The sequence below is a fragment of the Puma concolor genome, chromosome B1, assembly GCF_028749965.1.
Source record: "Puma concolor isolate L17-30 chromosome B1, mPumCon1.1.hap2, whole genome shotgun sequence".
NCBI lineage: Eukaryota > Metazoa > Chordata > Mammalia > Carnivora > Felidae > Puma > Puma concolor.
The window spans coordinates 141,486,724-141,513,533 of NC_141670.1; the positions used below are offsets into that span (position 1 = coordinate 141,486,724).

The 26,810-nt window shown below is 37.8% G+C and overlaps 1 protein-coding gene across 2 annotated transcripts; it reads right to left on the minus strand.

The window, feature by feature from the left end:
• Nucleotides 1-2,784: 2,784 nt before the first annotated feature.
• On the minus strand, nt 2,785-26,810 carry FGF5 (fibroblast growth factor 5). 2 transcript variants are annotated; one of them, XM_086704768.1, is made up of 4 exons: nt 26,164-26,810; nt 18,393-18,496; nt 14,283-14,339; nt 2,785-6,017 (listed from the first exon to the last, which is right to left on the minus strand). In XM_086704768.1, the coding sequence occupies exons 1-4, from the start codon at nt 26,522-26,524 to the stop codon at nt 5,670-5,672; spliced, it is 870 nt and encodes a 289-aa protein (XP_086560894.1). In that variant the 5' UTR covers nt 26,525-26,810; the 3' UTR covers nt 2,785-5,669. The 2 variants fall into 2 exon arrangements, with proteins under 2 accessions (XP_086560894.1, XP_025777777.1); XM_025921992.2 differs by lacking the exon at nt 14,283-14,339 and having other exon boundaries at nt 26,164-26,807.

Consider the following 26,810-nt stretch of genomic DNA (forward strand, 5'->3'; position numbering starts at 1 on the left):
ATAACTGACAAGAGCTGCAGGCCTCGAAGGGGAGTTACAGGGGTCATCGACGTGACTTCTATTCTGTCACTACTTCAACAGAAAACATATTTCTACCTTTTTGCAATGCATCCTTATATGCATAAAAAAGGCTAGGCTGAGAACGTACAGCTTGTACGCTGCTATTCCTTTCTAAAATGTAAACTTATTCTGTCCCATGCTCCATTAGGATGTGACTGTTAGGGAGGTCTTGCTATATCCTTTTGGTCCATTTAACATTCTAGCATGCAGTTACACTTACTCTCAGGGGCCCTTTACGGGGGAAAATGTAGGACAACCAGCGGACTTTAAAAATGTAAATATGTAACCTGTGTCAAAGTATGGAAACGGGTTACGGAATACATGCATCCTTCAAAGAGAGCCCTATGGTAAAATGAGGTGTTGCTGTGGAAGCAGAGACATAATTGCACTCCAGAGAGTAAAAGACATTGTGTTGCCTCCTCAGCAGAAATTCACCTCCCTTTATGAAAATCTGATAAAATTTCCGGTTTCCCACAGAGAAAATGACGGAGAATTTAATGAGAAACACATTGGAACCAGACCTGTCACCTTGTGATTATGTATTCACTAATCTCTCTGTAGGGTACAGCAAACGTCGGTCTTCTCTGAGAGAGTTTATCTGAGTTGAGGGGAAAAAACACATCTAGAAATAAATTACCAAAAAGAAACATCTTCACTCTCCCACTGATACCTACTGACATCCCACTGGACTCTTGTTTGGCCTGCAAATAGCAAAAGCATCAGGATTTGCACAGTAACCTATTTTTATGATTACCAACGACATTGAAGTTTCATACAATGAGTACTTTCTTCATACTTAAATGCAGCTTGCATGTGCCTGGCATTTTTAGTTTGGACTCAGGATTTGTGTTTGAGAAGTCCAAGTACAGTGAGAGGGGTAGCAGGTGTTCCTTTTCTTGCAGGAGCCATTTCCTCTGTCATATGAACTTCTGTTATCATTATCTTCATCAAATCTTACTCAGCACTATATCCATTCCATAAGCATTTTTGAGCACCTGTGCTCATATGCTAGGGACCTATGCTAGGTCATATGCTAGGGACCTATACATAAATATATTTATATACCAAGTTCTGGAATAAGTAGACTATCCCATAGGCTCCACGGAGTCTTTAAGTCAGAGAGACATGTCATTCAAAATTGCTATCCTCTAAGAGTGTTTCTGAAGTTCTTTTTATCAGCCTGAACTTGGGCTGGGTCATGTACAATGAAGGCAGATATACTCGTTCCGGAAATTCAAACTCTGAGCGTACATTGATGTTAATATCCACAAGGAACATGCTGAACAAGTATTGAGCAAATAAAGAAATGTTTCACTAGTTGAATAACAAGTATTGAGCAAATAAAGAAATGTTTCACTAGTTGAGGTCCTGTATAAAGCAGGATCTCAGAAAATACTAAATACTAAAGTAAGGGAATGAGGAGGAAATTTATGTCACAAGCTATACTTATTTGGAGGAGTGGCATCAGGACGAGATTACTTATCTTCCTTTATGAATTTCTAGGAGGCTTCATGGAGAAAGTGGGATTTCACTCAGAACAGAGATGTTGAAAAATTGTATGTTTGACAAGGTCTTAGAACTATTAATTATCGACAAGGATACTACTCTGACCATTCCCCTCTGGATTCATTCAAACTTGCAAAGTCCTTCATAAAGCTAAGCCCAGAGTTGATCCCCATTTTGTAAATCTCTTGATCCAATCTCATGCTTAGTTTATTTTTTTTAATCCAAGACAGATATCTCTTTTAAAAATATCTCTGTTTATCACCTCATTGACAATTTTTTTTCATGTGGTTATCCAGTGTAATCTGCACATCAATTTTTAGTTTTATCTGAGAAGGAACCATGTCCTTTCTTCAGTACCTCGACATTTTAAGACTTGTACGATCATTGATGACAAAGCAGGAAATGACATTAAAGATCATATGATGGATGATAAAACAAGGCCTAGAGAGTAATGTGGAGTAGATATATGGCAGAGCCAGAAAAAAAAGGATAATTTAACAAAAATAAAAAGTATGTAAGAGCTCTTGATCTCTGATCTACTCTTTTATTACATAAAATTGCTTAAATATGGATGCATGATTTGTAGCTCAATTGTCTCATAGTGTTTCTGAATGTTGTTTGTGATTCTTACATGTAAGAGTGTCTCCATGACTCAGCTAAGGCTGGGTTCTCCTCCCTTCTCTCTCCTGAGACTTTCCAATAGGTAGAGTTAGATGGAGAGCTAACTCTTTTCTTCAACTAATATCTACTTATATGATAATCATGTCTCAAAAACTGGTTAGTACAATTGGACTACTAAAAGAAAAATTAGATGAGTCATGTCTCAAAGCTTCTCTCAAAACCTTTTAAAAAGATTATTGGCTTAAAAATAGATTTCACATGATCAACATTTAGATATAGCAATGAAAGAAATCTTAAAGGAGGTATAGAATCTCTTCAACAAGTGATTTTCATTTGCTTCTCATTGTAGCAATGCCAGCACAGTGCCAGAATTCAAGGTTTTGGTTAGTGCAATATTTTCATTTTGTTACTGAAAATGTGGGAAGTCATAGTTGGTTCCTCCATCCTATGGAAGGGCAAACATGACAAGGTAAGAAAATTATTCAGTTTTCTAGTTCGAGATCAATTTTATAAAAAATTTACCTGGCAGATGGTTGTTTTGTTTTCAGTCATAAGAAATAAAAGCATCTGAAGCAATATAATTATTATATTCAGAAATAACTTTTGTTGGTATCCTTTATTATCATCACATAATTTTGAACTTCTGGCTACTATAACTCAGCAAATGAACTAAGATAATTTATATACATCCACCCTCTCAAATTAGTTTCGTCAGAAACAAGTGATGGTATTATTTGTGAAATAAAACCACAGTATTATTACATCTTATTGGAACCCTCTATTTACTTCTATAGATGTTCTAAATAAAGAATATCTTAAACATAATATAATTAATAGAACTGAATTCTCAATAGGAAGGTATTTACTGTCTCCTAGGCAAATTAGGTTCCTAAATTTTAATGTCAAATTCATTGACGTTTTTAGGTAAATGTAACCATGATTAAACAACTGTATTTGATGTTAGACGGGCCAAGTTACTTAAAAATTATCAAAAACGATGTAAGCAAGGACCCCCTTCAAATGTTCTAGGTATTAGTAAGGAGTTACATTTATACGTGTTTTCTGTACATGAGTTCATTCAATTAATTAATTTAGGTAACTTTAAGCTTCAGTGAGCATTAATTAAATGTAATTGTGTATGGCCAGTAAACTGAAGATAAGTGTAATTTAATTTTTTTTTTTTAATTTTAGCTTGGCTTTAAATTTTGAAATTAATGAGTCCTGACTTGCATGATATATATTTAGTAACTATCCTACTTTAACTTTCATGTACTAATCAAATCATACTAGAGTACAAGATAAGCTATTATTTTGCAGTTTAACCTAAACTACCAGCAGCATCAGCCTAATGTAATATATGCATTAATTTAGTTTGTTGTTAATCATCATTAATATCATCTTTTCCTTGCCCATTTAGGAACACGTCTACTGTTCTGTTTTACAATTTTAATTTTTCATGTGTACTAAGAATTTGATACACGGTGTACAATTCTTAACAATATATGAGAGTAAACTAGAGGGTTGTTTTCAGCTTTGTACTGTGTATATAAGGTGATATGCCAGCTGGATGAGAGTTGGACATATTTTGTTTCCAAAACCCTGTTTCATTTAACCCAAGAGAATTTTAATTTATAAATTAAATAAAAATTTTGTAGTATCTCATTTGATATGTTTTAAATCATGTATTAAATGCAAACAATGTCTAATCAGACTATTGGCTTTATAATAAAACACAATACTAGAGTAGAGGCATGATGATTTCATTGATGGGTGATTTCATATATATTATATGTGTATAGTTTATTTCTATTTAAATAAGGCAATCTGCTTAAGTAGTAGTAAGTTCAATTGTGATAAATTGCTACTTTGCATTTGTGTGCCAAAATAAACAAAACTTTAGAAAAGTTTGTTAGTATCCTTTAAAAGAAAAGAAGCATGCTTAAACATACAACAGAAACTTTCTGTGAATTCTTCTGCTCTTCCTGTGAAAGACATACTTCTGAGAATTAGCTGTACCTTTTTTTACAGGCACATTTCTGATATAAACACTTATATTTTATAGAACTCCATAGAAATGATTGCCCAGGAAAGTAAATAAATTACAGAAATTCTCTTAAGTCAAATTTTCTGTGATTTATGCCCAACATTCAGTATGCAGGTTGAGAATTAAAGTGCTATTTTCAATCATCAAATTCCCAAATTAAATTTCCCCTATTGCACGGCCACCTTTTTTAAAATATACATCAGAGAGTATCTATTCTAAAGGGCAATCTATTCATTGGGATGGTTACCTTTAGGACAGCAAACTCAAAGGGTGTTTGGCTGAGTAATAAGAATATTTTTGACAACAGAACTTGACGTGCATAACTGTTACACGATTCATCTTCTTCGATTTTCCATGTTTTTCTGCTAAGTGGGTTGCTCCCCGTGGATCTATACAGTGGGGATAGCAGAGGGTCATAGAAGAGGTATTTTTAAGCACTCTGGTTTCATAGTGTGTGCTTGATGGACAGAATAAAATGTATTCCTCCAGCTGTTCAAGAATGAGGGCAGGGGAGTAGATAAAAGGAGAAATGAAGGCAAGACAGAATCAGATCCCAGTAAATGCTGCAGACTTAGTGTAGTTGTGCCTCAAATCCTTTTCCTTACCTCCAGTGTATAATACCATCAAAAAAACCCTTAATTTTCTCCTTACTCCTAAGCCATTATAGCCCAGCCACCAAAGGGGTAGGATTCCACATACTGTCATGAATTTACACGCAAACACACACACACACACACACACACACACACACACACACAAATCTAAGCTGAGCTTTTGGTGCTGTTGAAGACAATTTAAGCAGTGTAAGAGGATGGACTAAACTTACATTATCTGAGGTATGGTAAAAAATAAAAATAAAAAATGAAAGTGCGATGAATAAGAAAAATGAAAAAATCCACATGTTACAAATGGGCTATAAACACATTTATATTCATAAACTGCATTCAAATGGTTATGTCATATTAATTAAAATAAAAGTAAGAAAATATGCTCAATGCAGAGGTACTTTTTTTAAAAAAAACAACAAAAAACAAAAAACAAAAGTTAATAAAATATTTTATCTGCATCAAAATATTCTTTGGAAACCAAAAATAAAAATGTATCATGTATGTTCTTTCAGGTTGATCTGTAAAAGTCAGAAAAATACATAGTCCACGCTGTTTAACTTTCTCAAAATACAGAGTATGCATGAAGCATAAAGCAAAAGGCTTTATGTCGTCCTGACTGAAGCAGTGTGCTCCCTATGTTGGACAAAGAATTCCAGTTCAGTTCCCATCAGAAAACAGTTTTGTTTCAGTCACGCTGAAACAAGTGACTGGACTTCACTACGGTGGAGTGTAGCTGCAGGTGTATCCGAACGTTTTTCTTCAGAGCCATAAAGACACCCGTGGAAACTCCTGAGGCGAAGGCATGGTTTCTCACAAGGCCAAGAAGAATATTATCCAAAGCGAAATTTGAGTCTGTACTTCACGGTGTTGGGACTTTTCCGAGGTGCAGAAAGGGGAACCTTTGGCTTGACAGGACTGGGTGGCTTTTTCTTCTCAGGAACAGTGACTGTGAAAGAAAGTTCTGGCTGCTCTAGCTGCTTGAATCTTGGCAGAAAGTGGGTAGAGATGTGCTGGGGTTTAACCCGCGGGCTGCAGCCTCGCTTAGCTTTCCCTCTCTTATTGAGGGCCACATACCATTCCCGGCCTGCTGGCTCAGTTCTGTGTATTGCTGAGGCATAGGTATTATAGCTGTTTTCTTGGAATCGCTCCCTGAACTTGCAGTCATCGGTAAATTTGGCCTGGTGGGGGGAAAGAAGAAAAACTTGTAAATAGTAATAATATTTTCAGCATATAATAAAATGAGGTCTTATACTGTAAAGGAAAACCAAAATTTCCACTGACGGAAAGATTCCTCCTCCATTCTCTCTTGTAAAGACATATTGGCCTCTTTTTTTTTTTAAGTTTTTTTTTTTTTTATTATTTAGTTTGAGAGAGACAGAGAGAATGTGAGTGGAGGAGGGGCAGAGAAAGAGGGAGAATCTCAAGCAGGCTCAGCACTGTCAGCGCAGAGCTCAACGTAGGGCTTGAACTCAGGAAACTGTGAGATCATGACCTGAGCTGAAATCAAGACTCAGACAAATGCTTAACTGACTGAGCCACCCAGGTGCCCGAAGACATATTGGCTTCTTTTAAAAAGTTGCTTTAAATTACTATTTTCATTTCTATCTTCCTACTTTATTCATCTTTGTAATGCTGATTTGTGTTTACTGTATACTTAGTGAAATAACATCAATGTATCTAAAAATGATAACAGGAACCCTTAATATGTTGAGATTCTGTTATGGTTTTTAAATTACTTTGAGATTTGCAGTAAAAAAATAACTTCTAATATTTTAATATTTTTCCCCTCTTAAGCCATCAAGAAAATAAATAGAACTGAATTACTAAGGAACAATTGCCTGATAAAACATGAATGCATGTTTCGAGAAATGGGGTCATATTATTCCTTTGAAATAAGAATACATTTTTCAATGTTATCAGTGTGATTCATGGTGCTGAGAGAGGGGTAGCATATGGCCCTATTAATATTGCATGTGTTAGAGTTCTTTAGGAAAAAATATATCTTCACACAGTGATACAGGAGAGAATATTTGATGCCAAGAAGAAAAAATTACTTTTGGAGTCACTAGCAATACTTCATCCAGATCTCTCTCTCTCTCTCTCTCTCTCTCTCTTTCTCTCTCTTCCCCTCCACAGACACAGACACAGACATAGACACACAGACACACACACACACACACACACACACACACACACATAATGTCTGCCCTTGAAATGTTCCCAGAATAGTGGCAAAAGCAGACAAGTAGACATCCGTCATGGCACAGCTTGATACAGGGAATGAGGACAGCGATATGCAGAGGGAACAATGACAGCATAGCGGAAGGGAATCTAAGAGGATGGAGGCGGCTGGCAGAGGGCAAGGAAGTTTTCCTAGAAAAGGTGACATCTGAGCTGAGTCTTCAAGTACAAGATATTAGCAAGGTGACATGAGAAATGATTCTCAGGGAGCAGGAACAGTGTGTTCACAGGTCAACATGACACTTACTATAGGTAGTAAGTAATTCAGTATGACTTCCAGGTAGGATTCATGGTAGAAAGAACAAGAGATAAGACTGACAAAGTAGGCCAGTAAAAGCTCTGAAAATGCTTAGTTTGCTCTGGTTGTAATGCTGATGACTTCTGCTTACTGTGTACATAGTGAAATAATATCAATGTATATTTAAAAAATAGGAACTCTTAATATATTTCAATTCTGTTACTGTCTTTAAATTACTTTGAAATTTCTAGTTAAAAAGTTAAGTTTTAACAGAAGATTCTGTTAAGGAATTAAAAGAAGATGGTCTGGGGGTGTAGAGCATAAGCGTGCAGACAGATCTGTGATCAGATACCAATTCTGCCAATCAATGTCTTAGTGTCAGGCTCCTTATCCACAGGTCTTATCCACAGGGTTATTGTGAATACCAAAATATTTTTCCAGGAAAAATATTGGTAGCTTTCATCAAACCCAAAACAGGCCATAACTCTCAAAGGATAAGAATTCCTATCCTAGATCATTGGGTTTCACAATTTCAGGGAGCACCATTGTATAGAATTCCTCGGCTTGCAAATACCAAATACACTGATGTCTATATAGAAAAACACTAAATATATATATGATACACTTTCCATATCAGACCAAGAGATACTATACTAGAATTAAAAGTTATTTTTTCTTACTTTTTCTAATAATGCCAAGCTTTCCTCTGCAATACAGATCACAAAGCTATTATCTGAAAGTCAGAACTGCGGAAGGGAATCTACCTAGATCTACTGTTGACGGTCATATGAATATTTTGACTTGTGCAAAGTAGAGACAATATTGGAAGACAACCGATTTCAGAGCACTTCCAACAGAGCATTTATGTTACATACGACGGTTAACCCAAGTTCCTTACATTCAAGTAGAGTTCAATCAATAAAGCTCTTTATTTGAGAACTATGAAGCTATATATCTAGAATCTCCACAAGTCTACTGGTGATTCCCTGGATTTGATCTCTAGCTTCTGGAAACAGATGTTTTAAAGAACTATCGCTTATGGTATTCCTGTCATCTTGTCATACCCTACCAGCCTATGTCTAGGCCAAGGGACCTATGCTGACATCACTGTCCTATTTTTCTTTTTTTTTTTAATTTTTTTTTTTTAACGTTTATTTATTTTTGAGACGGGGAGAGACAGAGCATGAACGGGGGAGGGTCAGAGAGAGAGGGAGACACAGAATCTGAAACAGGCTCCAGGCTCTTAGCGGTCAGCACAGAGCCCGACGCGGGGCTTGAACTCACGGAATGCGAGATCATGACGTGAGCCGAAGTCAGACGCTTAACCGACTGAGCCACCCAGGCGCCCCATATTTTTCTTTTTATTAAAAAGACTTTCTTACAAGTCAAATGTAGCTTTTCTTATAGTTACTTAGCTCTTAAAAGGACTTAAATGCTTTCCCATTTCATTAGATAATCCCAAAGTTTTATTTAAAATAAATGTCATATGGGGCGCCTGGGTGGCTCAGTCGGTTAAGCGTCCGACTTCGGCTCAGGTCATGATCTCATGGTCCGTGAGTTCGAGCCCCGCGTCGGGCTCTGTGCTGCCAGCTCAGAACCTGGAGCCTGTTTCAGATTCTGTGTCTCCCTCTCTCTGACCCTCCCCCATTCATGCTCTGTCTCTCTCTGTCTCAAAAATAAATAAACATTAAAAAAAATTTTTTTTAATAAAAAAAAAATGCCATAGCCATTTGTAATGTTTTCTGCTACATAAAAGCATAAGCATTTTAGGAAGGTATAGGGGGCTTAATCAAACAGAGTAGCAGGTATATTTACCCTGCCTCATTTTTTTCTTCAAATGTATTTGAAAAACATTTTTAAAGACATATAATACATTATACCCAAAACCTGACTTCTAGTCCTATTTTGCAAAAGTCTATTTTCTGAAATAGAAATAGCAGTGACCACTTTATCCAATTTTGACAGGTTTTTTAAAGTGTACTGCATTATTTAACCTTTTCTTTTGTTCTTTTTTTTTTTTTCAATGTTTATTTATTTTTGCGACAGAGAGAGACAGAGCATGAACGGGGGAGGGGCAGAGAGAGAGGGAGACACAGAATCGGAAACAGGCTCCAGGCTCTGAGCCATCAGCCCAGAGCCTGACGCGGGGCTCGAACTCCCGGACCGCGAGATCGTGACCTGGCTGAAGTCGGACGCTTAACCGACTGCGCCACCCAGGCGCCCCTTTAACCTTTTCTTTACTGGCACAAACACACACACACACACACACACACACACACACACACACACACACCACGGTGAATTAAACCTGTAGCAATTCCATCTTAGAATCTTCAGATGAGTGAAAGCTCACCGACTCCACCTGCTAAAATCATTTCATCTAAAACCATTCTCTTTTCCTCCTTAAGATTCACATCCATAGTTCTTTCTTAACACAAAGGAAGGCTATTTGGGCTCTAGATTTTCAAGAGCTACTTAACTGTCACCCAGGGCAGAGATGTTCAGAACCTAAGGACCCACACACCACGTGTAACCCCACAGCCTTTCCAAAATCCCGCATTAGAATAGTAGTAAAGGCGGTCAGACTGTTTTGGATTTCTTAATTGACTTCTAAATTAATGTTTTGTCTGAAAAATTCTTCCAGCTGTGATGGAACAGCACCATTTGAAACAAAGATTTCAGCAAATTTTTTTCACCAAGAGATCTGGTTTCTTCTTGAGGGGATTGACTGTTCCTGCCACTATTCCTGGCCTTGTTCATTCAGACAAGACGGTGACCCTAAACAATGAATTTCAGCTTCTAATATCATGCGTGAACCAGTTTTATAGCAAAGAGTCACTGAGCAATATCGTTCTTAGCTACAGGTGTTTGAACATATAGATGTTTACCATTACACAGTTTTGTATAATAAATCTTCCAGGCTACTTTTAACTTTTTAAATCCCCTTTGAATTATCAGAAGTCCTTTGGCAAAATATATACTTTAAAAAACTTTTTTAATGTTTGTTTATTTTTGAGAGAGGGAGAGAGAGAGAGACAGAGCGTGCGTGGGGGAAGGGCAGAGAGAGAGAGGGAGACACAGAATCCGAAGAAGACTCCAGGTGCTGAGCTGTCAGCACAGAGTTAGATGAGGGGCTTGAACCCACAAGCCGTGATATCATGACCTGAACAGAAGTCGGTCGCTTAACCGACTGAGCCACCCATGTGCCCCTGGCAAACTATATACTTTTAAAACAATAGAACTACATTGTTTCCCTAGAAAGAGTGACATTGACATAAAGACTTTTTCTATAGTTGAGGTGTGAGATAGAGAGGTGAATGAAATTTCAAAGAAGCTATTGAAAGCAGGATCCCCGTTGCCTCATCGTGCTAGCACCATCAGCCACAAGACCGAACATAAAGAACCAGTATCTTGGTTTCAAATCCATTTTTTACCAGTCTATTTTTACCAGTCTTTTTGACTACGTATCACAGGCCAGGCACTGTGCTAGTTGCCACTTTTATGATGAGAAGCAATACAGACATGGTCCTGTCCATGTTCCTTGTTGAGCTACATTATATGTTTTGCTCCTTAATTTTTTTTTGATGTTTATTTATTTGAGAGAGAACATACACACATGAAAACACACATGTGCGAGTGTGAGCAGGGGAGGGGGAGAGAGAGGGAGAGAGAGAGAATCCCAAGCAGGCTCTGTGCTGACAGCCTGAGGTGGGGCTTGATCCCATGACCCTGAGATCATGACCTGAGCCGAAATCAAGAGTCTGAGGCTTACCCAACACTCAGTCATCCCTCTCCTTAATTTCTCCTTGATCTTGCAAGTGTAAAAACAAGTTCCATTCAACAAATTATAACTGCAAAATTAAAATGAAATGTTCAAGCCAGCTAATTTTTATGTAATTTAATATAGTCCTAATGGACAAAACAAATAAACCTTAAACAAATTTAACTATTTTTGCTTGGATAACCTAATAACTCAGAGTAAGGGAAAGAGTGCAGTTAAGGAAAACATGAATTTTGGATTAGAAGGGTGCCGTGCCTTAATTCTACTCACCTCTTCACACGGTGAGAACACACAATGGATGTTTAGAAGAAAGGTCAAATTCAGTTCAAAGAAGGTAAAATTTTGGTTAACCGGGATATTTTAAAAAAGACTAATTCTGTGTTGTTGAAATCTGAGCATCAAGTAAGCCAAACAAAAAATTCTTTCTGAAACAATATTTTTCAAAAAGCTTTCTAAAACCTCTCAACATAGTTTTGTTCCTTAGTACATATCGTGTTGTATGATGAGTGAGGATCCTGCAGTTAATGAGTTGAGTCTATGCAAACAAGTACCAATTCTCACTACGTGCAACAACACAAGTAAATACATAACATATGAAAGAGGTATGGAGAGAGGAGTGAATTTGCACCAACGTGAGTATAATCCTTGGAGTTTGTGGGGGTACTAAATCAAGTCTACTTCTTTATTTTACTTCGTTTTCTTTGATTTGCCTCCCTCTTTTGAAAAACCTTATGAAGAAAATAATTAACCAAATACAAATAATTAAAATGTCATTGTGGGCTGCAATATTATTAAATAATTAAAATATTATTATAGACTGCAATAAAAACAATTATAAGCCAAATTGTACTGTAAGCAAAGTTTCCTGACTGCATGCATCCCTGCTTCTGGCTCCCTACCTCCTTTTAGTGCTTCTTGGTTCCTGTCCCTACTCCCACCTACGGGGCTGCCCGGCCAGGTGCCCTTAGCGGAGGCTGTTTTGTGTGGTTGTGCTTAAAGCTCCCTGAACGAAGGAACCCACCTTTGGTGGTGATTAAAGGCTGAAAGGCAGCCCCTGCTCCCATCGCTTCCAAGCGGAACAGCCCAGTGCCGGGCGACATGCACCCAAAGGGCTGCCGTTTACTCTTTACTACATAGGCTTTGTATAGGTCAGTTGCAACCATACTATGCTATCTCCAGGGCATGGCCTATTTCCTGCTTGGCACTGGACATCTTTCCATTATATATCTCAGTTCTTCATCCCGAGTGACTGAGGGAATACACAAGTTGGATTTCACAATAAACCAGCCTGAAGTAATGTAATGAAGAATCACAACCACAGGATTTGTTCCCCTCCAAACTTTACGAACTGACTTAAAATTAGTTGGGGAGCCAGTTCAAAATGCAAATTCCCCAGGCCCTATCTCCAGAGGTTATGTCTTTAGTAAATCTAAGGTGAGACCCTGGAATTGTATCATTAACCAGCACCCCGTGTGATTTGGTGCAGGTGAAGTAAGAGTTTTCCCTCTGATGCTTTTAACAGCTCAAAAAGAGGGGCTATTGAGGGCTACTGTATGCACCAGGGGTTTTGCATCTATTAGTTCACCTTCACAATAATCTCATGACTAGTAGGATGCTATTGTCTAATCCTCCAGTCAGAGAAATAAAGACAAAGATTCATCTAAAGCCCCATGTTTACCAAATGCCAGGGTCAGCACCTGTGACTTAAATCTCCCATCTTCTGATTCTTAGATTCCAGCTCCTTCACGCTATAGAGACCCAAGGGCATCTCCTAGATTTCTGTATAGACCTACTTGTCTTGAAGTTGCCGATACTACAAAAATGCTGATAAAACACAAAGCCATTCCCCCAACCATTGGAGAAATAGAACACCCTCTCTCGCTGTAGGCTGAAATGAAGCTGCAAGTTAATTCATGGCACCCAGATTTTCGCAACAAAATAGGCTCTCTAGCTCGGTCAACATCGTGTGAAATTACGGGAAAACCGGCATTTACTGTAAAGGCAGCACCCTGACTCCAGTTTTGAGACTGAATAACTGGACACTCAGTTTTACTACGTAAATTGAAAGCCTTTAGAGGGCAAGAGAAGTTTCTATTCAAATGCCTTTAAAGAGCTCATGGTCTTGACTGGGAGAGTGGAGTGCTTAATAGGTTATTTTTTTATGATAATGATGGTAACTATTGCTCAAGCGTCCATTTCCCCTTTCAGTAAACATGCCCAGCTCTTGAGGCTGCTGACTCCTGCTCACACTGCCCCCAGCGCAGGAAGTCCAGTCCAGACTCCCATCCCGGGCAAGCCAGCTGGCACCCTCCGAAACCAGGAAAGGAAGACGTTCTAGTCCTTGCTTAGGGCTGATCAAGCATACATTCCATGCCTGTTTCGTAAACTCTGCAATTAGCTTTCCTTCCAAACATGATCCCCTAAAACCCTGAGAAACAAAAATAATTCTACCACATGCTTCTCTCTGGACCTTTAAAATAAGCTAAAATGTTTCTTCCCCAATAGGTAATGTGCTATCATTCGTGCTTTACGAAAAGGCAAAAAGAAAAAAAAAAAAAAAACATTACAACCATCTTTTCCAAGATTTACATTTTCTTTAGGAAAAGAACAAGATGCAACAGGGTTCTAAAAGTGTTATGAGATTATGATCATTAAGAAATCCTTGCCTCTTTAAGACCTTGAGCCTGGGAATTTTGCTTTCAAATTAGGTTTCTTGAAAAAAAGGAAACTCTGGAGATAAGGGGCTCTTGTAGGCACAAAAAGTGCCTAAAAGTGGACCTAAAGGAAAAAAAAAAAAAGGTCAGTGATAAACAGGATTTGGGGCTGGTCTAAATATCTGAAGGGTCACAGCTGCCTGACCCCCAAATCAGAAAGTCGTCTTCTAAGAGAGGAGACAGGATCATCAAACAGCTGCCTGAGAGCAAATTAAGGAAGATCTTTTCTAAATTAAATGCTGAATACTTCCCAGGCACTATTCTAAGTATTTTATATGTATTATCTTATTTAAACTGCGCAACTATCACAATAGATCATGATTTTAGTCTTTGTCCTTTTACAATTCATAAAACCACAGAAGCGAAAGATTAAGTAAAATGACTAGTTTTAATTTAACTACAATGACACACTCTAACTATGCTTGTAACCACCACACTTGAGGTCTCTCACTCCTACATCTGCACCCACCTCATATAAATCCAGAAAGGTGCTCGCTCTATGGGGATTTCCATAGAGATAACAAACCTGAGGAGAGAGCAGGAACAGAGTGAGGAGGGAACAGGAACAGACGAGCAGTCAGAGACACAGACAGAAAGAGAAGGGTGCTCTTTTCCACAAGGTACCTCAGCCTGGAATGAGTTCAAAAGGACAGTGGAGGTCTCAGTGAAGGCTCTGACTCACCCTCATGGCTCTTTGGGAAGCAGTCACCTACTCCCACTCTCGAAGATTCCCAACACATCTTGAAGAAGGAGAAGACCATACATCTTCACCCTTGTAAAGAATGCTGAAAAAACCTGCATGGTAGGAATCTGGCTGCACTGTGTATTTGAAGTATACTAGTAAAGATTTTAAGGAGAGCTGCATATAGATTGCAACACGTGTAGGTTGAATGAGTCAGGAAGCCATGCACACTGAATTAACAAACTTAGCACACGCAAAAAAAATCAGTACAAATATTGCCTAAGTGTACCCATTCTGGGCTCATACTTTGGTTTGCCATTTTTGCGTCCACTGATAATGAAGCATTTTATAAATGAAATTTTTCAGTGAGCAAAACATAGCTCTCTTCTGCTTTGAAAGTTCATTTTGAGAGGCGTTTCCTATGTGGCGCATCATCACATTGAACCACCAATGTGTGCAAAACTCTGTGATAGGTTCTGTGGCAGACACAGAAACTAAAGACACAGAAATAGATGGGAAAAAAAGAGTCCGAACAGAGCTTGCGTAAGATGGGGAGGCGACGCACGAGCAAAATATTGTAAGGATGTGCCACAATATTTATTCTTTGACATGTAGTACAAAAATATTACTAAACTGTGTGATTGTTAATTCCTGTAAAATAATAGGTGAAAACAATGTAATTGGTTCCAAACAAAATTTAGTATCTTCTCTCAACTAAATTTTACCTACAAAGCATTGTAGCATTTGCAGAGAAACAGGATGTTAAAAGGATGGTTCTGGTTCAATTGCTTGTTAACTGTGTTAACTTAACGAAATTATTTAACATCTCTAAGACTCTTTCCTCACCTAATCATGTAATGAGATAATGTGAGTGAAAGAATTTTTAAAGAACTATGCAAATGCGTTGTCTGTGCCCAGCAACTAATTTTTAATATTCTAATTGTTACTATAAAAACTAAGCTGAGAATCTATAATTATCCATGAATATTTCTTAATACAGTATGGAAATTACTTCCCCCAGAATTATATGAATGCTTCATATTTTTGGTTCATATTTATTTTATATATAAAACCTTAAAAGTACTCTATTAACTTAAAATGTTTTCCAGTTTTATTGAGGTATTATTGACATGTAACATTGTGTAAGTTTAAGATGTACAATATGATGTAAATATACACATATATATAGAAAAATGATTATAAAGGTAGGCTTTAAATGCCTCTGCACAGTTACTAATTTAAAGCAACTCACAAATTATACATTTAATCCTAAAAATATAAAGGTTTTTAGCGTTTTTAGTGACCATCCAATTTTGTGAAAATCAAGACTAAATCAAATGATTATATCTAAAGTTACAAGAATAATTTTTCAACGTGTTTAACTAGAAGAAAACAGGAAGAAACCATCTGGGCATAAAACTGATAACTGCTAGGATTAATACTATTTCCAAATTCAACTTCCTTAAAAATAAATCACGTTATAATTTAATTAGGTTTCCATCTAGAGAAAAAGTGCTAATAAAAGCTCAGATAAGAGAAAGCAGGCTTGGACAATAGGTTTAAGAAGAATCCACATAATCATAGGGCTTAATTTTTTTATCTACAATTCAGCTCAAAGTCATTAGAACGACTTTAATATCAAAGAGCTTCAGTGAGTGACAAGAGCAAGACTTGCTTTGTACTGTTTAAAAGTCATTATTCCATGAAATAACTTTAGCCTGCCAAGATGAGAAAGAATAACAGATGCTGTTTTTGCATTATCTGCATTATTTCAGCCAGCCAGCCTTAGACATTTGGGTCAAATTTCTGGAAATTTGTTTCTTGCATTTGACAGAAGAATCATGTATCCTCACCTCTCAGTGTGACCTTTCTAATTGGCATCCATTTGTAATGCTTCGAGTTCTGTGGCAATTACCCTGAAGCTGGCCCAAGTTTGGTCTATTTTTTGCATGTACTAGGGCATAAGTCAGAACAATTAAAAAATTAAGGTGCTTACCCAAAACAAAGCAATAAGAGAAAGTTTCTTTACATGCACCACACTTTATTATGATGCTTAGATTCCAAAAGTGTTTCAATTTTTTACAATCTTAAAGTAGACTGGGGGAAAGGATTGTGTTCAGATGCGTTTGGTCATTGTTTTCTATTCTGCATGCGGATTTTTTAAAATCAATTTTTTTTTTTATAAAATGGCATGTCCTACTTTTCCACAGTGATGCAGAAGTTTGCCTCTTAAGATAAATAATCAAAGAGTGATTACTTGATGAAAACTATAGTAGAGCTTGCTAGAATACAATAACCACCTCAGAAAATGAAGTAGGTAAACCTTTTTATAATTCTTGCAATGGGTGATTAAAGAGATTAGCAAAGGTTTTCCATTTATCTCAACCAACTGAGTTTTAGAATCTATTATATTTAGTTTGCCATATAACAGATAGTATTTCTTGAGCACTTACAGTGTACCAAATACTGTTTTAAAAGCTTTAAATGTATTATCTCATTTAATCCACAAATAACTACACAAATAGCTTGAATTCTGCTACCCCCTCCAAGAGGTATTAAAAAATCACCTTGAGATGCTAGAAAAAAGAAAACTGAAATTCTTACAAATTGAACCAAGTGAAATTCTCACTGAATTTTTTAAAGTTCTATAGGTAAAAAATCATAGATAGTAAGTTTCAATTGATTACACTCCTAGCTGAAAGTTCCTACATACTTCAAACACTAGAAAGTGATATTTCTCCAACTCATTCAGTAGGAATTAAAGAAAATAAGAAGTGGAGGACTAACGCTAAATGATAACTACTTTGTACAAATGACCTAATATGACAAAGCTACAGAAAGAGCCTAAGTCACATTTAAGTGCTGTGCATATGGACCTAATACAAGTAAACCAAACCTGTGAGTAGAAAAACTAAGTTAAACATATTTGTTATCTTTAAAAAGTTTTGATGCTTCCCAAGTAATCAGCATTTTTGGAAAAAAAAAAAAACATAGAAATCTTTAATTTGTAAATCAGTTACAACACATATATGTGGCTTGTAGAAATTTTTGAGTACAAAATTAGTCTTCATAATTTTGAGAAGTATTCTATTTAATGCAACAAAAATACAAAATGAGAGTTCCTCAAATGAATAAATTAAATTTCTCCAAGAAACAAAAATCTTCTCCTTATTGGTTTCTCTCCATACTTACTGATGTGAAAATAGGTTATATTACTTTGGCCTAATTTGTGACATCATGAATAGCTTGTAAAATTGAATAAGAACCTAATCTACTAAAAATGCACACACAGCCACCATAAACATGTACATTTTGGGGCGCCTGGGTGGCGCAGTCGGTTAAGCGTCCGACTTCAGCCAGGTCACGATCTCGCGGTCCGTGAGTTCGAGCCCCGCGTCGGGCTCTGGCCTGATGGCTCAGAGCCTGGAGCCTGTTTCCGATTCTGTGTCTCCCTCTCTCTCTGCTCCTCGCCCGTTCATGCTCTGTCTCTCTCTGTCCCAAAAATAAATAAACGTTGAAAAAAAAAAATTAAAAAAAAAAAAACATGTACATTTTAAATGTTCTATATTATTTCCATGATATTTCTCCTCAGTTGGGCCAATTTCAATAAATGAAAAATGGCAATCAATTTGAGAGTGCTATTTTCAAATACATTCACCCTTAAAATTTTTTGTGGACTGTGTATTATCTCTTCAAGTAAATAAAATATAAAAATGGTTACTTGCAACAACATGTACAATCACCTTGGTTAAATGTACATATAATTAAAAAACACACACACACATTAAGTCCTCTGAGCAAATTGTCCCTCTACCAATGTAGAAAATCACTTCATTCCATTCTACAAATGTGAAATCTCCGTAACACCTTGAACAAACATAAAGTGGTTCTACTTACACTTGCATGGAGTTTTCCTTTTTTTGACATCGCTAAAAATTTGTTGCTGAAAACTCCTCGTATTCCTACAATCCCCTGAGACACAGCAAATATTTCCAAAATACCTAGGATGACAGAAATCCCAAAATAAAACACAGACTCCTCCATATACCATTGTGAAGAATTAAATTTCTACACAGATTCTTTTCATTCTTTATAGTTTCGATTAAAAAAAAAAAAACCCAGTATTTAACATCCTTATTTTCCATAACATTCATTATGTTAAAAAAGAAAAGCCTAGCAGTCAAGTGTTCATTTAAAATAACAAATTTTAATATTCAAAAATTTAGTCCTGGTTCATTAATAATTCTTTTTTCCCTTACAAATAATAAGTCATTTTTAGTAAACAATGTTTAACAATAGAAATAATCTTCTCAAGTTGTAAAGGAATCGGAAATTTCTTTAAATGTTTTTCAAAAGAATTCCCATCCATTGTTTTCTATCAGAGATAATATAATGCTTTTAATATTGAAGCTCATAAAGTTTGGACCCAATACTAATAGAAACTTGAAAGCCAGAGACAAATAATACTTACTTACATGAACTAAATCTCTCTTCCCAAATTGTAATAACTGTACAAGTACAAATCAATATATACCATATTCAATCATTCAGTGAGTAGTTCATTTAAAGACTACACATAAAAAGTTGTTGAAAGCATTATAAATAATTTGGGATTATTGGCTCAATGAGTGTTTAATGCATTATGGTTTGAGACATCTTGTATTTTAAATGGCTTTTCTGGCAAAAAAATTAATAAGGTATTTTATTACATTATTGTTTATATTTAGTATTTCATAGTTAACATTATCAAGTCAACATCCCTCTGTCTCCTATAATAATTTGAAAGTCCAGGGGCGCCTGGGTGGCTCAGTCGGTTGAGCGTCCGACTCCGGCTCAGGTCATGATCTCGCGGTCTGTGAGTTCGAGCCCTGCCTCAGGCTCTGTGCCAACAGCTTGGAGCTGGAGCCTGTTTCGGATTCTGTGTCTCCCTCTCTCTCTGACCCTCCCCCATTCATGCTCTGTCTCTCTCTGTCTCAAAAAAAATAAATAAACGTTAAAAAAATTTTTTTTAAAAAAAGAAAGTCCACATCCACTGTGTCATGAGAATCACATACCACAGTTTACAGAGTATTTTAGAAGATGAAATTTATAGTCTGTATATAACTGGAATTCCTGCCTGTTTATCGTAAACTCATACATAATGTTATATGAACATGAGAAAATGGTAGTGCTTTTTGTTAATTGCCTACATCAAATTGCAAAAAATTGGGGGGGGGGGACAAAATAATATGGTTCACTATAGCTAAAAAGAGACCTGTCCTAGGAAGAAAGGAAGGAAAGAAAAAAGGATGGAAAGGAGAAGGGAAGAAAATCTCAATCTTTCAATCTATTATATTCTGAACATATATACTAATTAGGATATCTTAACAGTATTCTGCTGAACAGATAAATTCACCAGATTTTCTTAAAATAGCAACCTCCCCTGCAGTATTGGAAGTACATATAAAATTATTTCATTTATTAAAAATGTAGTATTGAGAATAACCATATATATAAGATATATACATATATATGAATATATTCATTGGGTACTTTTTTGCACAATGTGAGCTTATACTTATAAATATAGCAAATACTGCTGCTTATTTATTTATTCAACTTGACTTCTTAAAAGCACTTGATTAGAAAGTTCATGGGGGAAAAGGGTAGCGGAGAACTATTGTTTCTGTTAGAAGAGTATTTAGTCCAGAGTAAATAAAGCACATTTCAAGAAAACTGCCACTACCACTTTTATTAGTAGATGTTTCTTAAAAAAAAAAAAAATTATTAGGAAGGAACTAGTTTTGCTTTTAGGAAGAAATTCCGAAAGAAACTGTCATCTCATAAATTATTTTCTTCAAAATGTTTTCAAAATGCTCTTTTCAATAGATGTTGCCATATAAGTTATTTGTGATGCGCACCCAAAGATTTTGAAGCATTGCCATTTTATCAAATAGTGACAAAGCACACATAATGCTTTGTAAAGTTAGATACAATGTACAATGCAATATACTGTAATAATATAATTAATAAAGCATAAATAGAACATGATACAAAGTTATATATATACAATTACAGAATGATATTAAAAACAGCATTGATGATTTTAGATATTTGGAAGATGGGGGTTATGATTGTGAATGCTGTGTAAACATGTGTTAAAAAGCAAGAAATGGAAACCTGATAAGTTGTCTAAGTGTGGAACAATAGAAACAAAAGAGACAATATGGGATTGGTGGAAAAGGAGAGTCGGTTGTATGTTTTCCCCCAATTTACTCATGGTTCTACATTGTTAGAGCATTTCTATTCCATTCTACAGAAAAGCATTTGACTTTGTAAATGCAAACCTGCATGTTAGTGAAAAAATACACCATAGCATAAAAGATAAAATTCTTATTGGATACATATGTTTATAGGTTAATATTTGAAAGATCAAGACAAAGGCTCTAGAAATACTTGTTTAATGGGAGCATTAATGCTTTGTCTATGTGAGCTACAACTTCTGACCATAACATATTCTATTTTTAGAAAAACCTATTTTGAGTCATTTAACTTGTTTCCTAACACACTGTACATTCTGTGTGTATATGTTGTGTAAACTTTCCATTGTGATAAATTAGATGGGAGAGATAAGATAATATATGTAAAATGTTCTTATTTTATTATATACTGCATGGTTTCTTTTCTTGCAAGTTCTACTATAAAAATGATATTTGTCTGAGAATGAATGGATTTTATAATTTTTTTAAAGTTATATTTAATTGAAAGCTTAAAAATATACCTTCACATATATTATTCTATTTAAAATTATAAAGAATGCAGGAAAGATAAAAGATGAGATCAGATAAAATAACACATAAGGCAACTTTGAGATGATCTTCTAAATCTTAACATAATTATGATGTAATATTGGGAATGCTATTAAGATCATAATTTCCAAAGTAATTTCAACAGTAATTTCACAATGTCTTTTTTACTAGAATGTTGGAGCAGATTCTACAAGCCCTACAATTCAGCTTCCTGACCCCACCTCCAAGAGATCACACCATTATTGATTTTACTATGCCAAATCTCAGTAACTCACTAAGGAGTCCTAAATATTTTAAACCCATATGCATTAAATCACACATATAGAAATCCCAGAAAACATTTCTCTGAAACTAAATTTTTCTCAATTTCAGTAATTTCCTGACTTTTACTAGGATTCAATAACAATAAATTTTATCGGAATTTACAATTCACATTACGGATACCAGGATGGTATCCCTAAAGCAAAATTCTGGAAGGCTAAGTGTATCTCACAGACCATAGATAGCCAATACATGTTTGCCAAATTGCATTGTTTTCTTTGACCTTGTCACTACCTCTCTTTCCTTTCTCAGGACACCTGCACATACATACAGACACAAATGAGCATTCGTACGGACACAGGTTTCACTTTCCTGCAATTCTGGTCCTCTCCTACTTAGGAAGTGGGGCAAGGAGAGAGGATCAGTATAATTATTTCACATTAAGGTGCTAGAGACAATGTGTTATCTTTCCGAGGGAGTTCACATGTAAGAGGATCAAAAGAAAAAAGCAGTGCTGAACAGAAGGAACCATTTTTCTCTTGGTGTAATTTGGGGGTTGACATCTAGATTGAAGGAGACAAGAATTTATACACACATTGTTTAATCCACTTACTTGCAAGCATGGGCATATATTACAAAGTAAGTTTATTTCAAAAAGAAAATATATGTCTACATTTTTACCTTAGTCCCCTCCAGAGTTTTTAATACAACAGGACTCTATTAATGGTGGTTGATAAAATTACGCAGATTTCTCACTTTTCCCATTTCTTAGTAAATAACATACTAGAATGACATAGATATCCCATGTTCAGAAGCCCATTTGAAAATCCTCAAAGAAAAATCATTTAAAACGGAAGTTTCTCTACTTGTGTTCACATAGACACAGATGTCTGGGTATCATTATCAAATCTGAGTCTTAAAATGTCCAGTGTAGCAGACCTTGATGATTAAATCAGCAATAGAAAATTTCCATTTGAGTTTTTCTATTCAGTAGATACAGATTCTGGGGGACTATAGAAAGGTTGATTCTATAGGACACTAAAATTGATAGTGAACTTCAATGTTTAAAAATTAGTAAAATTGAGGATTCAGTTTAGTCAGAATATATGATTGTAATTTTCCTATTTTATGTGAACTTTGGCTTTGTGCAGCCATAACCTTCAACTTTTGCTCCCTGAATTGAGAATTACTTGACTGCCTATTCTTCAATGGCCCACCATAAGTCAACAGAAGCATTGAAACTAAACTTGAAAGCTCATGAATTAAAGCAAACCCTTTGTTTCTATTCAATAATTGGATTTTATCATCTGTCTTGTCTTGTCCATCTTTCTTCATTCTTCCCTAGTATTTCTTCATAATAAGAATGTTATGAGCTTGATTATTTTTTTCTGTGTCCAAAACTTGGGCTAACTACTGTATAAGAGAAGGTAAGGACATATTAAGTGGTATGCCTTAACCAAATAAACTGTGTTTCAAACTTTATGGCCTGAGTGTACTTCTGATGGTGAAACTAGAAAACATTCACAGTTTGCCGAAATTTTAACATCAAATGATAGTTGTAAAACATATGTATATGTACAGATATATGTATCTGTCCTGACAAACATTACAGAAAATTACTGAGTTTAAAAAAACCATTTAGACTGCAGTTTGGTGGCAAAGTTTTGACTCTTTCTGAAGTAGCATGCTGTGACCAAAAAAAGAAAAAAAAAAAAAAACCAACTGTAAGTTCTCTATCATTGCCAACTCACAGACAGTAAAATGAGATGATGAGGTACCTCTATGGCCCTTTTTGGTCCAGCTCTCAGTGTCTCTTGTGAGACTTACACAATTGTTTCCTTGTGTACTCTAACCAACAGTCCATGACCAATGCTTTAGTCTATGTAATGTGTCAGGAAACTGTCAAGTGCTGCTTTCAAAGAAGTAGATGACCAGCCAACAATTAGCAGGCTTCTGATTCTCTTTCACAGATATTGAGGGCAGAGACTCATTTGAAATTTCCAAATTATGTGCTCCCCCACTACACATGACATATTTCATAAATTCCTCATCCACCAGTGGTAGAAAAATCATAGTTAGTAGTGTTGGACACTCCAGACATCACAAAGCAGAAAATCGCTGTGATTTAAACACTTAAGTTATGGTTTTCTCTGCATGAAACAGCTATGGAAGGCAAAAACAAATTTTAAAAAATCCTCCAACTCCCAAAAGCAATCGAAATATCAAGCTTGATGAATTAAGTAGCCTATTATAGGTGCATGAATGAATGAATGAAGAGTGAGTGAAGAATGATGCAAACCATATGAAAGATACAGACTAAACCCTGAAAGCCTATTCTAACCTGGAATGAATTAGGAAAAGTATTAAATTAAGGAAGTTTTATTTAGGCACTGTTTTGTAAACATCCTTGTTCTTTTTAAGTAACTTTCAAAGTGGATTTTAAAATAAATTGTATCTTGGAAAGAAAAGATATTGGTCAATGCCTTCTTTAGCTGAATGTATTCTTTGCTGGTGGGTTCTCACTTTCCTTTCTCTGCTTTTCTAGAACTTCCCCTCTGGCAAGGCCTAAGGTGCAGAATCTTTGTCTTTTCCAAGAGAAGAGAGAAATATCTTGGGAATGAATCTGGTTTTCAGAGATCCCTACTACACCAAAACCCACCAAAGACACATTCTTTTATTCCCCTGAGCCCCAACCTGCAGCGTGGTGCATGCTAACTTTGTGCCTTCCCTTGGGAACACAGAAGTTATCTACTGCTGGTGCTAATTTCCTGGGTAAACTACAAGAGCAGAACAGAAAAAGGTTTCCTGAAAAAGAGAGGTGGAAAGATTACTAGAAGCGGGGAATGAGCTCTGGTGTCTGATGGACTCAAGAGTTGGGTGTGGGGAAATGAGAGAGACAAAGGGAAATACTGAAATTAACGTGACTCTCCCTGACCCTGAAATCTTGGAAAATTCCCCTTCACCCTAACAGACCTTGCCCTTTATCTCCAAAGACGGTGAGTTGTTTCATAAAAGTGAAATGAACCTTGAAACGTAGAAACAGCCTCCCCCACGGGGCGCGTGGGAGGCCCCGGGGAGGAGCCCCCTCTCTGGTTCAGGGGGTTACCACGTGTAACACCTACTACGTGTAACACGGCCAGCTGGAGCAGCATAGCTCAAAAGACGGGTGTGGGGCAGGGGCGGGCGCGAACCGGCAGGTCTTCCACATCCCGCCTCCTGTCCCCTCCGGAGGAGGCTTGCCAGCGGGGTACCCCATGGACGCGACACCTCCAGCCCTGCTTGGCAAGCGGCTCCCAGACTGCCTGCCCTGCTGGGGCTCCCGCGCTCCTCTGCAGCTCCGGTAGTCAGAAGCCCACTGAATGGCCCGTAGGGCTATGGGTTTGAAAGGAAGCAAGCTAAGTACATCTGGGAGCTACCAGGCGGCCACACGGAGCCAGGTGACCGTACGCAGCGCGATCTCCTGGCCCCGTTCCCGCTCTTCCTGATTATCTCGCAGGCCCCTGCTGTGTCTATCTGTTGGATTATCGCTGGATGAGCGATCTGGCCCAACCGAGGAAAAGCCTCAAAGAGATCGCCCCGGTCTCGCACACACCCCCAAATCATCTCTCCCCTTGGCTACCTAGAGGCGGTGAGAGGAATCAGAGGCGGGGCAGCCAGCGAAGGTCTGGAAACACAGATGGCGTGGAAGGAAAGAGGCAATAGGAAGAGGGGGGAAAGACAGCTAAAGAGAAAACTCAGAAAGAGAATGTAAAACTTAGCTTAAAAAAAAAAAAAAAAAAAAAAAAAAAAGCTTCCGTACACCTGTACGGAATTGAACCTCCTCTGACCTTCTTCCAAAATAAAGAACTTTTCCTTAATCGTCCTTGGGGACCAAAGGCTGGCCGCTTCCTAACAAGGTGTTGTCATGGTCTCAACATACTTAAACGTTGCTAAACCCAACTCTGGAATTAATAATTCGAATGTCTATCACGTATCCCACTCTAAACGTGTCCAGTTTTCCAGATCGCTGTCTTCTTCCAACCAGGGGATGTCTGATCTCTCCTATATTCTATATGTATATAATGTACAAATATGCATATACAAGAGATATAGACGGATACATGTATGTATCATGTACCTTACTTTGGGGTTTATGGTGGCAGTTGGGGGGACCGGCATGTGAGATCTGATTCTTCTTTTAAAAAATAACTGTTCAGTTATAGGCAAGGAAAGGGGATGCACTTTGATGCCTCATGAAAAATGTTAGCCTAGTGAACAGAAGCAGAAGGTAAACAGAAACTAAAGGAGCAAAAGATTTTTGTTTTCTTCTCCAGGCACCGGCTGGAGGCTTCTCTTTGGGACCCGGGCAAACTGGAAACAAGGTACCTGTCTTGTGCGCCAGCCTCCGGTAGCCTACACCTCAGGAATCGCCATTCCTCATACCCACAAGAGGGGTGCGCGTGTGCGCTCCATGTAGATGCACCTCCACCCAACCCGCCCCGCGGTTCCGAGGGACAGCTGAGTCCCAGGAGCCAGGGCTCCGGAAGGTGCGCCTGTGGGCCAGGGAATAGCCTCTGTCCCTCCCGAATCCCCCCATCGCCCGCTTAGGACGCGCTTTGCCAGGAGGGCGAGCAACTTACTTAACATATTGGCTTCATGGGAGCCATTGACTTTGCCATCCGGGTAGATCTGCAGATGGAAACCGATGCCCACTCTGCAGTAGAGGCTGCCGGTCCGGCGCCCCGAGGGGCTCCACTGGAAACTGCTCTGCTCCAAGCCGCTTCCTTGGTTGCCCAGAGAAGCCGAGGGGGAGGAGGAGACGGAGGAAGAAGAGGAAGACGTCGTGCCCCTGCTGCTCCTACTGCTGCTGGCGCCCGCCGGGTTCCGACCGGTGGCTGCGGGTCCGGGTTGCCCTTTGGGGGCGAGGTGCTTCTCCCCGTGAGCCCAGGCGCTGAGGATTAGGTGGCTGAGGAAGAGGAGGAGGAGGAAGGACAAGCTCATTCTTCCAGCCGCGGGGGTTCTAAGTGCATCTTGTAGGGTTGGTTCTGGGCTCCGTAGCCCCCGCGCGGCTGCGTGCCTCTGGCGCTGCCCCCCTCGCCGCACCGGGTGGACATAGCCTCGGGGAAGAGAGGGAGGGAGAGAGAGAGAGGCCACTCGAATGGATCTCGGCGCAGGAACTGGGATATTTATAACGCCAGTGATCTCACTGCTTGGTGCACGCCTGCGAAGCTTCCCCTCACCCGCCGCTTTGTGTACTCTCTGGCCGGTGCGGGGAGGGAGCTTCGCT

Coding starts and splice junctions, on each gene's coding strand:
- FGF5 (XM_086704768.1), bottom strand. CDS start 26,524: ATGAGCTTGTCCTTCCTCCTCCTCCTCTTCCTCAGCCACCTAATCCTC. Junction 14,340..18,392: donor AAGGAAAACTCCATGCAAGT/GTAAGTAGAACC, acceptor CTCTCTCCTCAG/GTTTGTTATCTCTATGGAAA. Junction 6,018..14,282: donor CCTTTCTGGATTTATATGAG/GTGGGTGCAGAT, acceptor TCCCCCCACCAG/GCCAAATTTACCGATGACTG.